Source organism: Capra hircus, chromosome 8 (genome assembly GCF_001704415.2).
Source record: "Capra hircus breed San Clemente chromosome 8, ASM170441v1, whole genome shotgun sequence".
NCBI classification, from domain to species: domain Eukaryota; kingdom Metazoa; phylum Chordata; class Mammalia; order Artiodactyla; family Bovidae; genus Capra; species Capra hircus.
Window position 1 is genome coordinate 111,622,766 of NC_030815.1, and position 16,175 is coordinate 111,638,940.

General features: G+C 52.9%; 1 protein-coding gene across 8 annotated transcripts in view; it reads left to right on the forward strand.

Annotated features, from left to right (window-relative positions):
• MYT1L (myelin transcription factor 1 like) overlaps nt 1-16,175 on the forward strand; it is a 167,481-nt gene that overhangs the window by 26,105 nt on the left and 125,201 nt on the right. For all 8 annotated transcript variants that reach the window (XM_018052729.1, XM_018052732.1, XM_018052730.1 and 5 more), the window contains exons 2-5: nt 3,285-3,438; nt 8,115-8,169; nt 8,351-8,384; nt 8,580-8,642. In XM_018052729.1, the coding sequence (XP_017908218.1) occupies nt 8,115-8,169; nt 8,351-8,384; nt 8,580-8,642 (152 nt within the window). In that variant the 5' untranslated portion in view covers nt 3,285-3,438. The remainder of the gene's footprint in view (nt 1-3,284; nt 3,439-8,114; nt 8,170-8,350; nt 8,385-8,579; nt 8,643-16,175) is intronic.

A 16,175-nucleotide genomic window follows, 5' to 3' on the forward strand; every position in this document is an offset into this window, starting at 1 on the left:
GCAGGTTTATGTGAGAAGTGGAGCAAACCAGAATCTCAGACCCAGTGTAACTTATGCTGAGGATAGGAGCTGACCCATAATTACCAGCTTGCTTGTCACGTGTTCATATATAACTTAATTGTTTAATTTTTAATTATTATGAGCTATTTATATGTAGATTTCTTGATAACGTTGCTCACACTGAGTTGAATATTTGCTGCTTGTAAAGTGTTCTTATAGCTATAGTTTTAGAAAACTATTTTAGAAAGGCCAGCACCCACATATGGCATAGTATCAAAACTGAGTGTGTTGCCAATGTACTGACTTGTTTTAATCTGTGTTTTAGTAGATTTGAAAAGTGAAAGTATTAGTTGGTTGGTTGTGTCTGACTCTGTGACCTAATGGACTGTAGCCTGCCAGGCTTCTCCATCCATGGGATTCTCCAGGCCAGAATACTGGAGTGGGTAGCTATTCCCTCCTCCAGGGGATCTTCCCAACCCAGGGATTGAACCCATATCTCTGTGTTGAAGGTGGATTCTTTACCATCTGAGGCTACCAGGGAACCCTTCAGTGGATTATGTTCCCAGTACCTATTGGAGTGATAGGTATGGAATTTCTATTTTACCCAAACCTACTGTTTTAAAGTTTAGGGGGATTTTTTTTTTTCAGTTCTTTCATCCTCTCTTTTTCTTTACACCCAAAATAAACTAGTTTTTGCATATTATAGGTACCACTCTGCTGATCTAACTCTTCATTATTCTTTCTTCTGTGGTTCCCCTGAAACTCACATAGCAATGTCGTATCTATCTTGTTTTATACTGAATCACCCAAGTCTAGCAGAATGCAGGTGAGTGAGCCCCCTAGAAATGCTAGTTAATTAAAGACATCCCCATTTAGGAGCTATTTACATCACCGTGGCTGTAAATGAGAAAGTGGAACTCAGAGATACTATGTAGGCATCCTAGTAAATATATATACAGTGATACTATGTAAACTTGCTGCCATTCACTGAGCCTTTATGGTTAGCTAGATCCTTCTTGTGTATTATCTAATTTAGAGATTGAAAAATTCCAGGAAATTCATGCTTATGAACAACAAGCTCAGATTACGAGGAAGTAAGTGGTAGTGCTTTTGTGAGCCAAGTTCTTTTGACTTCAGAGCTTTTAACCATTAAACATTTTACTGGTCACTTGTAGAACATAATCTGCCCAGTTAGATTTAGGATTCATCCTGCACCAGTGCCCAGGAGTACTATCTTCCTTTTACCGTCTCTCGCTTCCTTTTTCTCTGTCAACCAAGCCATTTTAACCAGCCCCGGGTGCGGCACCCAAGACAAAGACGGGTGATTTGGCTGCTCCAGAGTCTTGGGGACCCGAGTGCTGAGCCCTGGGACAGATGAAGCAGCAGAGTTTGGGGAAAGGTATCCCAAGGAGGAGACGGGGGGATGTTCTTTTGTTCTAAGTGGCAAAGTTGAAAAGAAGGAAGACAAATCTGGTCTAATTCCTTTCTCTTTCTGGGAATTTATGAATTTAAGTCCTCTGCGGTCTGTGTCCTTGTGTTCCTGGCAAGACACACAGGTGCAGACTCTCAGTCCTTGTCTGTGTGATGAAATCAGGCCTTGAGGAGATTAAGTGTGAGAGGCAAGGATTCATAGCTCAGCCCTAAGGCCAACAGAGGCAGACGGGGCGGTGGGCTCCCAGGTAACGGAAGGATGGCTGAGCTCCAAGGACAGTGACCCAAACGCCTCCGACTCTTGTTTGACTCAACCACCTAGTTGCCTGTTGTTCAAAACAGGAATTACAAAGCTAGTTGATGTCCCACTTGAGCATTTTGCTATTGTCTATGACAAACCATTAGCGTGCCCAGAGGTTTTCAGTTCCTATAAAACAGGAGTGGGGGGCAGTGGGCCCTTCAGAATGACAAACCAGTATGACGGAGTGTCCACGGCACCTGGTGGGGCGAAAGTCACCACCCGAAGGCTCATCTGGGACCCTAGGACCCGATTTCCGGTCCTGGTCTCAGCCCTTCCAGTTCTTCCCATGGTGGGGGCAAAGAGGGGGCAGTGTGAACACCCAGCAGCCCTGGGACAGTCCTTGCCTGGTGGGGAGTAGGGGTGTGAATACCCGGGAGCCCTGGAGATTCCTTGCCTGGTGGTGGTGGGTGGGGCAGTGTGAATACCCAGCAGCCCTGGGACAGTCCTTGCCTGGTGGTGGTGGGCAGGGCAGTGTAAACACCCAGCAGCCCTGGGACAGTCCTTGCCTGGTGGGGACTGGGGGGTTATGGTGTGAACACCCGGGAGCCCTGGAGATTCCTTGCCTGGTGGGGCGTGGGGGAGGCGGTGTGAACACCCCGCAGCCGTGGGACAGTCCTGCCTGGTGGGGGGAGGGGGACGGTGTGAACACCCCGCAGCCGTGGGACAGCCCTAGACCTTCAAGCAAGTGTGCGCGGATTCTCCATGGCTCTCCCAACAGCTAACTGTGGAGCTTTGAGGAAGTGTCTCAACCTCTCGGAGTGTGGGTTTCTTCACTCAGAAAGTTAGGGTCGTTTGGCTGACAGGTAAATGATGTAAGGGACAAGAAAGTGGTGTTGAGCAGAGTCCCCTGGCTCCACAGACGTCACAGAGACCAGCCTTGTCTGATAGCCCCTGAGCCCCTGGAGAAGTCACAGACTGAATGAGCAGGGGTCACCCTCAGATGCTGGTTTGGAATGACCTTGCCGTGCGCCAGGGCCTGCTCCTGCCCCAGACGTGGAAAGGAGAATCCAGTAAGGAGGTCTGGAGGGCTCGGCACTGGTCCCCCAGACCAGGAGTTCTAGAACCTTCTCAGTTGGAGAATGTCCCCAGCCTGCACAGATGACTTGGCTAGCAGGGAACAAGTCTTCCCAGACAACCCAAGGGAGACCCTTTCTTGGAGTCTAAGCAGGAGCCCCAAGTCCAGAAGGACACTTCTTTCGGGGACCATTGTCCATCGATAGGACAGCAGGTGCAGTCCCTCGGGAAAGCCGGAGGGCCCATGGAGGCTGCAGGGGGCCCGTGGAGGCTGCAGGGGGCCCGTGGAGGCTGCAGGGGGCCCGTGGAGGCTGCAGAGGTTCTGTGGAGGCTGCAGGGGGCACATGGTGGCTGCAGGGGGCCCGTGGAGGCTGCAGAGGTTCCGTGGAGGCTGCAGAGGTTCCGTGGAGGCTGCAGGGGTTCCGTGGAGGCTGCAGGGGGCACATGGTGGCTGCAGGGGGCACATCCTCTACTCGCCTGCCCTCGTGGTGTCATCTCAAGTCACTAGGTGCTTCACCATGTGGCCCCTGTTTTGTAGATGGAGAAATCGAGGCACAGAGAAATTAAGTGACTTCGCCACAGTCGCAGGCTGGGGAGGACCCGGACCAGAGCAGAGAGACCTGACTGTGGGCCTGTGTCCTGCCCACGGAGTCACGCTGCCTCCATTCCTGGGAGAGAAGACTTCCTGCAAGGTAATCCCGCTTCCCCAGCCGCTACTCAAGGCTGCCTACATCCATCATCCCTGGTTCTCGCTGATCTTTCCTGGTAGATTTCTTATGAACCCAAACTTCCCAGAGTCTGCATTGAGATGAGGAAGCAGCTTCCATCATGCGAAGCTGTGCGTGGAGCCGGGGCTCGGTTACCTAGGAGACGGAGACCGGGGACAGGGCAGCTGGCGGGAATGGCTCCACTCAGCTTGATCCTCAAGCTTGGTGGTGCCAGAAGCACCTCGTTTCTCTTCATTACACCTTCCCTGACTATCCCACCGCCACACAGGTCCCACCGCCACCTGCTGCCTCCTCCCCACCTGCTGATACTAGAGCAGTGAGTGGCCGCAGGTTGGGGGCAGCAGGTGAGAGGCAGGGCCGGCTAATGGCTGATGAAAAAGGGGCCTGCTTGTGAGTGGCCGGGGAGTGGAGGAGGGAGCTGGGAGCTGAGGCTCTGGGTCAAGTCTGAGCAGCCCACCACGGCGGCTGAAGCCCCAGGGTCCCTCCTCCCCGTCTGCGCAGAGGGAGAGCGTGATGGTGGGGAACGCGGGTCAGGAGGACAATGGTCCTCACGCTCTTGGACCCTATGTCCAGCCCCTCCTGGGGACACAGCTATGGCCTGGAAGTTGCTCAGCCTCCAAAGCTTGATGGAATCCGTGAATGTGCAGATAATATTCTGTTATCTTCAGTATGGCTCAGCCTGACCAGTGTGCCTTTTACTACGGGGATCAAATAATACAATAAGTCCTGCTTCTGAATGTAAAGTTCGCAGTATTCACTGAGTCATCCTACGGCTTTCATTGGCTCAACAGTAAATTTCTTACATTCTAGGCTTTCAGTATAAAACCATTCAAAGCTCCCCCAAAAACCTCTCTTTATTTTTAAAATAAACATTGGGCTTAAAAATTTTTTTTAATGTATGCTGAAATAGTTCCTTCATGGTGATTTTTCTAAGCATGACGCACTAGAGAGAGAATCAGAAACGCAGGCAGTGGTACCCGGTTGCCCCTTCCCCAGGCCCAGGGGAGTCCAGAGCCCGCACGTAGGCCAGAAAGCCTGCAGACACCACTTCCGAGTCACCAGTGAAGCTCCTACAGCTCCAGTCTCAGTCCCACCCGAAGAGCAAACTCAAAGCACAGCTTGCCTGAACTTCTATGGAAGAGGCTGGGTGACCATCGGCGGGGTGGGCACGGGGCAGGGGACCTGCAGGGGTAGGGGCCTCGCCCACACTCCCGGTGTAGACCTGGGCAGTGCAGACCCCCGCACACCTCGTGCCCTGAACGGTGCGCACCTGGCTGAACCTGAGCCTCTCTGGGAGTTTCTGGACATCGAAACGTGCGGGAGAGGGGAGTGTGCCTGTCTCCCTGTTTCACTCGGCGGCCCCCTGACAGGTGGAGGAGAGACTCCCCCAGCGCTTTCAGGGCATGGTCTACAAGTTGCCTCCTGCAGCCTCCACAGAGAGGAGGCTTACGCTTCTCCAAGAACGTATGAAGTATTTATATGCATGTGTTCTTCGAACTGAAGTATAGCTGGGGCTTCCCTGGTGGCTCAGACAGTAAAGAATCTGCCTGCAATGCAGGAGATTCAAGTTCAATCCCTGGGTCGGGAAGATCCCCTGGAGAAGGGAATGGCTACCCACCCCAGTACTCTTGCCTGGAGAGTCCCATGCACAGAGGGGCCTGGGGGTACCCAGTCTGTGGGGTCACAAGGAGTCAGACGTGGCTGAGCGACTAACACTTTCGCAGTTAATTCACAATGTTGAGCTGGGAGTGTACAGAAGAGTGACTCAGCTACACGTAAATCTGCGTGCGTTCTGTTTTCAGATTCTGCTCCCTTATGTGGGATTCAGTTCCCTGTGCTATATAGCAGGCCCTTGCGGGTTATCCACTTTATATATAGTCGTGTGCGTATGTTTATCCCAGTGTTCATGGAGGCTTATTTCTCAGAGAACAAAACACACCACAGAGCCGGGAGCTCAAACAGGGCTGGCCCTGGAATAAACGGAGCAGTCCACAGAGGGACCAGCTGGGATGGAACCTGCCCACAAAAAGAGGCGCGTGTTAGTGGGGTCTGGTATTCATTAATTGAGGGGTTAGTTGCAGGATTAACTATCCACCTAGAAGAAAATAAGTTTGTCCCCAATATATACGAAAAAGGATTAAACCCTGAATGTAAAATATAGAACAGTTCTTAGGCAACTAGCAAGTGAGCCAAGGCTTTCGACTCCATGCTCACAGAGTGATGGCCTCCATGCCCTGTGATGACAACTCCCCCCCCACCCCCCACCCGCCCCAGGTGATAGCCCAGGCTTATTTCAGGTGCAGCAGGAGCATACATGACAAGGGGGAGTCTCCCCCTCCATGGCGTGACCGGCCATGCCCCTCTGAAGCTCTGTGAGGTCCGCACCCCCAGTAACCCTGAGCGCCCAGGTCCCCTGAACTGCCCAGAGCCTTTGCACATCCTGTTCCCTCACCTAAAATATCTGCCCCAGCCCCCTGTTTTTAACTTGAAACCTGAAGTTTTCCCTTAAAGCTCAGCACACATTTCAAACACTAAATGAGCTTGTGCTTTTTATTATATGTATTTTTACTACTCTGCACACAGAGTGATGAGTAGGTATTTGTTGATATGAAGGCTCAGGCCAGAGATGGCCCTGTTCTCTCGGGATTCTCTGCAGAGTCTCGGCTTGCTGTAGCCTTGCTCCAACAGCAAGTCCAGCGGGTCTTTCTGTAACGTCAGCTAGCAGAGTCACAGGAGTCTGACTAGTCTTCTCCCGATTCTGATGCTTCTTGTCATAAATTGTGGAGGTGAATTCTGCATCCGTGGTGTCTTTTTATTTTAATTTTTTTAAAATTCTGTTGGCGTACACCTGAGTTACTTGTATTAATTTCCTATATTAATTCCTGTATTAATTTCTGTTGGTGGTGGTTTAGTCATTAAGTCATGTCCGACTCTTGTAAACCCGTGGACTGCAGCCCTCCAGGCTCCTCTGTCCACGGGACTCTCCAGGCAAGGATACTGGAGTGGGTTGCCATTTCCTCCTCCAGGGGATCTTCCCCACCAGGGAATCAAACCTGGTTCTCCTGCATTGCAGGCATATTCTTCACCTACAGAGCTATGAGGGAAGCCCAATTAATTTCTGCTGTACAGCCAAATGACTCGGTTATAGACACAGATAAATAGATAACAGATTATTTTTCGTATTTATCGCAGGATATTGAAGTCTCCTGTGCTATCCAGTAGGACCTTGTTGTCTGTCTGTGCCGAACATTAGTGGAACAGTTTGCATCTACTAATCCCAAACTCCCATCCTCCCCCCCAACCCCTGCACACAGGAGATTTTGCCACGTCTCTTCCACCTAGATGGAGAAGGCAAAGGCACCCCACTCCAGTACTCTTGCCTGGAAAATCCCATGGATGGAGAAGCCTGGTGGGCTGCAGTCCATGGGGTCGCTAAGAGTCAGACACGACTGAGCGACTTCACTTTCACTTTTCACTTTCATGCACTGGAGAAGGAAATGGCAGCCCACTCCAGTGCTCTTGCCTGGAGAATCCCAGGGACGGGGGAGCCTGGTGGGCTGCAGTCCATGGGGTCGAGAAGAGTCGGACACGACTGAAGTGACTTAGCAGCAGCAGCAGCAGCTCCCACCCAGAACACAGCTCTGACCACGCTGGTACGTGTGTGTGCCCAGTCACTTTGGTCGTGTCCAACTCTTTGCGACTCCGTGGACTGTATGTAGCCCGCCAGACTCCTCCGTCTATGGGGTTTTCCACGCAAGGATACTGGAGTGGGTTGCCATTCCCTTCTCCAGAGGATCTTCCCGACACAGAGATTTGAAGCCCCGTCTCCTGCTGGACAGGCTGGCAGAGGCGCAGGCCAGAGTGGGGTCTGGCGAGGGGCTGCCGTCGTCCCTGCTCTTGTCTTGTCGGCCCTTCTGAGGTGCTGCGCGGCGTCCTGCGACGAGCAGTGTCGCTGTGTTTAAGTGACTTGCATTCACCCGTCCCGCAGTGTGTTCTTGACCCAAGGAGGAAGTGTAGACAGTGGTGGTTTTCGAGGCCCTGCACCAACGCTGCCACACGGATGATCTTGGGCAAGTTCCGGGTAAAGAGAGCAGAATATAGATGCCACCCTTACAGAGTTGTGTGAGGATTGTGCAAGGTAGTAGACAGAGACACCCGTGACCTCCAAGTGTAAGTCCTGCCATGACCACCAGGAGGGGCCATGACCCTGGAAAGCGCCCTGATGGTTCAGACCAAGGTGGCCGCAGCCGCCCGCAGGGCTAGACCACAGAGAGGGCAGCCGCCAGGAGAGAGCATGTCCTCCTGACACCCCCCACTTCCCACGTTCGTCCCTGACTAGGTTACACACTTCAGCTACAAGGAGAAGGCGGACACTACGTGTGAACGTTTTTCCTTCCTGCAAACTTCACCGCTGTCTATTGTATTCTCCATACGAGTACAACTCAGGTTGACTGACCCCCATGTGTCCTCATTAAAGTCTTCCCCTGCAGGGCCCCTGCAGGACCAAGGTCTTGCTTGTTATTTTTAAACATCGCGGGTAGACTGCCTGGCCCTTCCCCAGGGGCCGACCCCCCTTCACAGAGGGACATTGTCCCTAAGACCCCAGCAGGGAGCACGCTGACCGCCTTCTCTCCCTGCAGATGGAGGTGGACGCTGAGGAGAAGCGGCATCGCACGCGGTCCAAAGGGGTCCGAGGTACGCCCGTGCCTCCCGGCCCCCAGGGCCCTGCTGGGGTCACCTCCGTCCTGCAGAAGCCCTCGGGCTGGGCCTCTGGGTGGTTGTATGTGGCCGGGGCGGGCGCAGGGCGGTGGGGCACGGCGGCGGAGGGGGAATCTAGCGATGGAAGAGAAATGAGCGTCTTTTCCTCTCTCTGCAGTTCCCGTGGAGCCGGCCATCCAGGAGCTGTTCAGGTCAGTGGTCCGCACGTGTGCCCAGCGGGGGTTCAGAGAACGCACCCCTTGATTGAGAGCGGGCTTCCGTGCTCCCCAGGCCCAGGGCTGCCCCTGCCCCTGCCCCCCAGTGGCCGGCCTTCCCTGTGAGTCCGCGCCCCCGCCCCCGGCCCGCCGTCCAGGGGCACCTGAGTGACCCGTCCCTTCCTCTTGCAGCTGTCCCACCCCCGGCTGTGACGGCAGCGGCCACGTCAGCGGAAAGTACGCGCGACACAGGAGGTAAGGCCACGGGCTCGGCGCGGAGCCGTGCGACTGGCGGGCGCCACCTTGGCGAGGCTCCCTGCGCCCGGGCCCAGGGCTCTTGGCGAGGCTCCCTGCACCTGGGCCTGGGGCCCTTGGCGAGGCTCCCTGCGCCCGGGCCTGGGGCTCTTGGTGAGGCTCCCCTGCACCTGGGCCCGGGGCTCTGGGAGCCGCTTGGACGGCTGCCTGGGGCAGCGTTTGCCCGCGCGGGGGACAGGCGGGGTCGGCGCGGCGCCTGCCCCTGGTTCGCGTGGGGCCGGGTGTCTTGTCCCGCTTTCTCCTAACGTAGCTCAGGATGGTGACCCTCGGGTGGTGAAGGGCGGCCTTCCTGGTCTTTCGGCGGGAGCTCGACCCGTCCGGGGGAGGAAGGCCAGGCCCCAGGCGGCCGCGGGGGATGGTCTGGGCTGGAAGGGCCAGGCCGGGCCAAGCTCCAGGGGCTCAGGGGCTCTAGGGCTCAGGTGATGTTGCTCGTTAGCCCAGATTTCAGAGACACCGGGAGCACGGGGCGGGGAGGGGCTCGTGGCGGCAGGGCTTCAGCCGAGGCTGCAGGGCAGGGCCAGGTCGCCGGAAGGTTCTCGTCTGGTGGGCCCCCGCCCTGTGGTAGGAGGCAGCTTCCCCTTTCTGCCGAAGGTCGCGGCCCTGGTGCGTCAGAAGCGTGCACCGGCCAGGGCTCACCTCTGGCCGACTCCCGGTGCCCGGGCTGCAAGCCTGTCACCCGGCCGAGCAGCCTCCAGGGGCCGCGCCCGGGTTCGCGGGCCCAGGTGCTGCGGCAGGTGCTCCAGCCCCAGGCGACAGTCCTCGCGGCCTTGCTCACTATTTCCTTTTCAGCTGAGCGCTAATTTACCGGTGAAATCAGGCAATTATGATGATTGTCCTTCAGCAAAATCAAGGGAAAATTACAAATTACTCCAGAATCCCCCGTGCTAGCGTTTAGGGAGGCAGGGAATTCTAATGGGCACCCACAATGAAACGGTTTCAGACTGGAGGAACAGCTAGCCATGCTTAAGAGAATTGTGTGACTTAAATTATTATATTTAATGTATTATATTATCATCTTACTGTGCAAAATTATTGAATTATCTGATTTAAATACATGGCTTATTTCAAGTATTTGCTATTTGATGAAGGAGTATATATGTAAATTCTTTTTTAAAAATCCTGTTTTTAAAACCTGACCGGTTTATGTTTACGATGGAGAAAACCAAGTTAGCCAACTATGAGTGATTTTTTTCCCCTGATCATCTCATGTGTGCATGCCCACTAAGTCACTCCAGGTGTGTCCTGCTCTTTGCAACCCTACAGACCACAGCCCACCAGGATCCTCTGTCCATGGGGTTCTCCTGGCAACAATACTGGAGTCGGTTGCCATGTTCTCCTTGGGAACTTCCCAACCCAGGGATTGATCCGGGGTCTCCGACCTCTCCTGTATTGGCAGGCGAGTTCTTTACCAGTAGCTCCACCTGGGAAGCCCAGTCATCTCATGATTAATCAATAGTTAAACTTGATTACATTGCTGCTAGAAGGAATGATTAGATTTGGCTAAAAAGTTTTAATTAGATGTCAGCTGGTTTTAATTAGGAGTTGTAACCACACTTCTGCAGGAATGCTCATGAATCTCCCAAAGAATTGACTCAAGCCTTTGCATTTCTACCCACAGTGCTCCCGTGATCCTGGACCCCATGATGGGTCCTGTGGGAGGCGGGCTGTGGGTACCTCCTCCCTGGGGTTCTCTTCCTGTACAGAAGATGGTGCTTAGGCTGAGGCTGAGCCAGCTGAAGGCAGCCAGGCTCCACCCTCCTCTGAGACTCGATGCTGATGAGAGCACAGAAAGCCCTCAATTGTGCAGGAGCGAAGTAGATGAAATTTTAGAGAATATTCACAGAAGCAGCCAAACTGGAAAATTTTAAAACAAAAATAATTTTAATTTTTAAATTTAAAATGGCGCTATTTTTACCGTGAATCATAACGTATACAGTTATTGGAATTTCCACTGTTTCACTAGTGAAAAGGGGTTAGTGAATCAGGAGGCATATTGGGGGCCCCAGGACACAGACTCTCGGCTCAGTCTCCTCTTTGCCACTAGTGACCCGGGGGCTTTGGGTGAATTATTTACCTTTGGTATGTCCTTAGTCACTCGGTCGCGTCCGACTGTTTGTGACCCCGTGGACTGTAGCCCACCAGGCTCCTCTGTCCGTAGGATTTTCCAGGCAAGAATCCTGGAGTGGGTTGCCATTTCCTCTTCTGAGGGATCTTCCCCACCCAGGGATCAGGGATCAAATGCTCATCTCTTGTATGTCCTACATCGGCAGGCAGATTCTTTACCGTTAGCACCACCTGTACTGGCTTCAGTTTCTTCGGTTTTAAAACAAGAAAGTCGCAGACTTTGTTGCGTGCCTGCTAAGTTACTCAGTAGTATCCAGCCCTCTGCGACCCCATGGACTGTAGCCCAGGAGTCTCCTCTGTCCATGGGATTCTGCAGGCAAGGAAGCTGGAGTGGGTTGCCATTTCCTCCTCCAGGGGATCTTCCCAACCCAGGGATCAAACCCGAGTCTCTGACATCTACCTTCATTGGCAGGAATGTTCTCTACCACTGAGGCCACCTGGGAAGCCCACAGACTGTGTTCTGTGAAGCTCATTGCCATTCAGAATGCTGTGTCAGAGATATGACTCCTCTCCCAGGAATCTCACTGAGGTGTAAGGCTTTCTAAGTTCTGTTTTTCAATGGCTATATAGTATCAGAAATTTTTAACTAAGAGGTGACATTTGAATTTCTCAGACTGCAAAGGTGGTCCTTGTAGTAGGTAAGATTCTTGTACACATCAACATCTTTTGACTGTAGCTATTTCAGATTTGTGAGATTTCAATAATACCTGGCTTTGTTTCTTTCATTTTGAAAAGATAGTTTCTGCACTCTGACAGCTGCTCGTGCACATAGATGCCTGCACCGCCCCCAACACAGGTGTCACCTTGCCCCCCCTGCTGAGGCTCGGTGCACCTGAGACGTCTTCAGATAGGACCAGCAGTTTGGGTCTTGATGAAATTGCCCATCATTGCAGGTTTTTACTTGGAGGAGGACATGGCAACTCTCTCCAGTGTTCTTGCCTGGAGACTCCCATGGACAGAGGAGCCTGGCGGGCTGCAGTCCACGGGGTCGCAAGGAGCTGGACACGACTGAATGGCCAACACTTGGGTTTTACTGACGCACTTTTCGATGGGTGTGCTCCTGTTAAGGCCGCAGTTTCATTTTACTCACTCATCATGTCAGTTTGTAGCTGAGTATAAAGACGTGCCTTTAGTATGTTGATATCTGGCTATTTGAACATGCGGAAATTAATTTGAGGCAAGTGAAGGGAATCAACAATGTAAAAAATAAAATTTTTTGGAAATTTGATTTCTAGTAGTAAAATGAAGTCTACCAGGTAATCTTTATTTTAGCATAATTCCTAAGAGAGTCAAATACTGGTCAGAGTTTCAGTGTGCCGTTTCACTGCTTTGGAGGGCCGCATGGCAGTGGTGGTGGCCCTGGACAGTGCTCATGTCCCTGGGTGGTGGCTGTGTCCCTGGGAGGTGGCCGTGGCCCTGGGCGGTGGTTGTAGCCCCAGTCAGTGGCTGTGTCCCCGGGCAGTGTCTGTGTCCCTGGGCGGAGGCCGTGGCCCTGGGCTGTGGTCGTGGCCCTGGGTGGTGGTCGTGGCCCTGGGTGGTGGCTGTGTCCCCGGGCGGTGTCTGTGTCCCTGGGCGGAGGCCGTGGCCCTGGGCGGTGGTTGTGGCCCTGGGTGGTGGTCGTGGCCCTGGGTGGTGGCTGTGTCCCCGGGCAGTGTCTGTGTCCCTGGGCGGAGGCTGTGGCCCTGGGCGGTGGTCGTAGCCCTGGGCAGAGGCCGTGGCCCTGGGTGGTGGCCGTGGCCCTGAGCGGCGGTTGTAGCCCCAGTCGGTGGCTGTGTCCATGGGCAGTGTCTGTGTCCCTGAGCAGAGGCCGTGGCCCTGGGGCGTGGTCTTGCCACTGAAGTGGGGATTTGGTTTCCTGTGGATGCTGAGATGGGTGACGTTTTCCCTTGGTAAGGAAGGCAGAGCTGTGGGTTCATAAGAAACCGGAAAGAGAAGGCAGAGGAGGACCAGCCACTGGGTGATACTTGTGAAGTTCATCAATAGTCTGAATTCCCACGGAGTTCACGATCTACAGTTCTGGTTAAAAACGAAGGGGTGGGAGTTAAACTTCTAACATTATTGCATTATCTTATTGGATGTGTTGCCTTATCCAGAAGCCATATCCTTGAACTGCAGATAATGGACTCAGGGTATGTTTGTGTTCATTGTTCACAGTTTGAGCTGCCTGATGAGCATACACACAACTGTGCAAAGGGTGAATCAGAGAGAGAAACTGGGGGAAACATAAGGGAAATGAAGACACAGTTTTACCAGAAACTCCGGGCACATCAGGGGGCTGGACGTGGTATCCCACGTGGTGCTGAGTCGCCAAGCAGTCGGGGTGAAGGAGAGGGAGAGCAGTGACCGAGCCTCTGCGTCTGACGCAGGCACCACACCCGTCCCTCCTCCCGGCCACCCTCCTGGACCTGAGGCCCATCTCTGGATCCCTGCACACTGACCACAAGGGTCCCAGCTCAGTCAGCATTTTTATGCCCTGATGCATGTGGGCAGCGTCCCTGGTGGCTCAGGCAGTAGAGAATTGGCCTGCGACGCAGGAGACCAGGCTCCATCCCTGGGTTGGGAAGATCCCTGGGAGAAGGAAGTGGCCACCCACTGCAGTATTCTTGCCTGGAGAATCCCAGGGACGGGGGAGCCTGGTGGGCAACAGGGGGTGTAAAGAGTCAGACATGACTGAGTGACTAACACTTTCACACCCACGTGATCAGGGACAAAACCACCAGCCTTTATCTTCCAAAGCATTGTCAGTATCCAGACTCACGGCTGATTCTCTAGGCTCTATGTTATTAGCACATAGTTCTGACGGGATCATCGTGGAGTCTGCGGTCAAGGCCAGCAGTAATCTCTTTCTTGAACCAGAATGCGGTGTCAGTCTCCGCCCACAGCAAATCCCACCTCTTCCTTTCCACTCAGGTCTCACATCTCTTGCACACCTGACTCTGCACACTCCACAGCCCTGAGGACACACGGCTCTTCCAAAACGGTATTGACGTGAGAGATGCCGAAGCTAGCACTCAAACATGGGGGCCAGTCCCAGAGCTGTCTTTGCAGGTGCAAAACTAACCCTCCACCATCTAAGTGAGTTCCCAGAGTCCGGTTCTTAGACACCCAGGTTCAGGCAGAGGCGCATTCTGGATCCCTGCTCTCCTCCCGGGGCCACCTCATTCCTGCTGTGCAGGCAGACAGGTGACCTGTAAGCATCTAAAACAGCCGTGGGTGAAAAGAGCATTTCCAGGCCTACAGCCTGGGTGGCAGGAAGGAAATGAAAGACATGGAGGAAGAGTCCGTGACCCTGGAGTTGAGGAAGTCGCTGGGCTCTGGGTTGGTTGGCTGGAAGACTGCCTGTAGGCGAGGGGTAAAGGACACAGGGCCAGCCCAAGACTGGGGCCCTGAGCCAGCAAGGACAGGCCAAGTGCAGGGGGAGCTGCCCAGTGCAAGACCGCGGCTGACCGCACGCCTTGGGGACTGGGGTCTCTGCCTGTCCTGGGTTGTGTGCGTGCTCCATTGCACCCCATTCTTTCGCAGCCCTGTGGACTGCAGCCCGCCAGGCTCCCCTGTCCACAGGATGGATGCTCCAGGCAAGAGTGCTGAAGCGGGTTGCCATTTCCTACTCCAGGGGATCTTCCAAGCCCAGGGGTCAGACCCGCGTCTCTTGTGTCTCGTGCACGGGCAGGCAGGTTCTCGATCAGTAGCGCCACCTGGGGAGCCTGAAGACGGGCATCTTACGGACAGAGACATGGAGTCAAGAGGCCCCAGTTCACTCCATCTGTGATTGCTTTCGTTTGGTTCAAGTACTTGAAAAAGAGATTGTTTAATAAACCAGAGAATCGCATGACCTTATTACAAGGATAGCCAGAATGTGGGACGTGAAAACTTTCCTGCCAAAATTCACTCTTGAAAATTTGGCTGAGATTGAATATGCTAATGCCTTATAATCACAATTTTCTGTCCCCAAGTTGATATAAAATATTGTGTTAAAGATACAGTGTAACTTGATGTTACAAAGGGGTAAATAAATAGATACTAAATTCGTTGTCAAAATCAGGGCTAGTTTATTGTTCCACTGCTACTGCTGTAAGTATCTGTTAGTCGCTCAGACTGAAGCCCGCCAGGCTCCTCTGTCCTGGGAATTCTCTAGGCAAGAACACTGGCGTGGGTTGCTGTGTCTTCCTCCAGGGAATCTTCCCGACCCAGAGATTGACTCCAAGTCTCCTGCATTGCAGGCAGATTCTTTACCATCTGAGGCACCAGAGAAGCCTTATTGTTCTAAAGTCTTTGTAAAATTTCCTAGTAAAAAGTAGAGATGGGAACAATATTTATTAGTCTCTATCACAGCTCGGGACGTCCCTGGTGATCCGGTGGTTAAGAGGCCACGTTCTGGTGCAGGGGCCGAGGGTTCAGTCCCTCCTCGGGTAACCAAGACCCCATGTGCCTCTCAACCGAAAAACCAGAGCATGAAACAGAAACAATATCCTGAAAAATTCAGTAAAGACTTTAAAAATGTTCCGCAGCCAAAAGAAATCTGAAAAAATCTATCACGGATTAATGAGTACTAGGCAATGTAGAGGAATTTGGCGTTTTAGCTTTCCTGTCAGCAGTCAGATGCATGCTGGACCATTGAAACTACCTGGCTTTACTTACCTCTTTCTGAACAGCGATTTTTATATAAGTCTCCAACGAAGGAGAATGTGTGTGTGTGGGGGGGAGTCCCTGATGTGGGTTTATTCTTCACATCATCTGGCTTGTGAACCCTCTGAATTTACTTCTGACATTTAACGGATTTTATTCACATTTGTCCTTCACAGCTGTTTTGTTCAGGTTATTGTTTGTTGAGCAAAGGGTTCTGGTGAGATAGTTGACCTGAAATCTAGCTGTAGAGTCTTGCAAAAGCCAGTTGATGGCCTTGGTATTATATTTAAATTCTTCCCAATTTAGAAAATTCAGAATGAAATCAATTTATCCTAAAATTAAAAGCTCCAAACGGTAGATTTCTTTCCTATTAGAAAATTATTGGATTCTCTCTGGCTCGGGCTGCGTGCTCCTCCTCCGGATTTTTCCACCTCATAGACCTTCGCACCCACCAGTGTGGCTGCCGTGGCGTCAGCCGCGGGTAAATAATCGCCTGTCTTCACGGGAGCTTGTTCTGGAGCTGGAGCTGAGGGCTCCTTCCTGATGCACGCACGCCTCATTTGGAGGCTGCCGGCAGCCTGGGGGCTGTATTATTCATGCCTTGACAGAGAGCTCTCACTAAAAGCCTTGGAACGGAGCCAGGCACCAGGAGAGACAGCAGTGGAACTGAGAGGAGCCTGGATAATCAGAAAGAAAGAAAGAGGCAGAGGAAGAGAGAAGAAT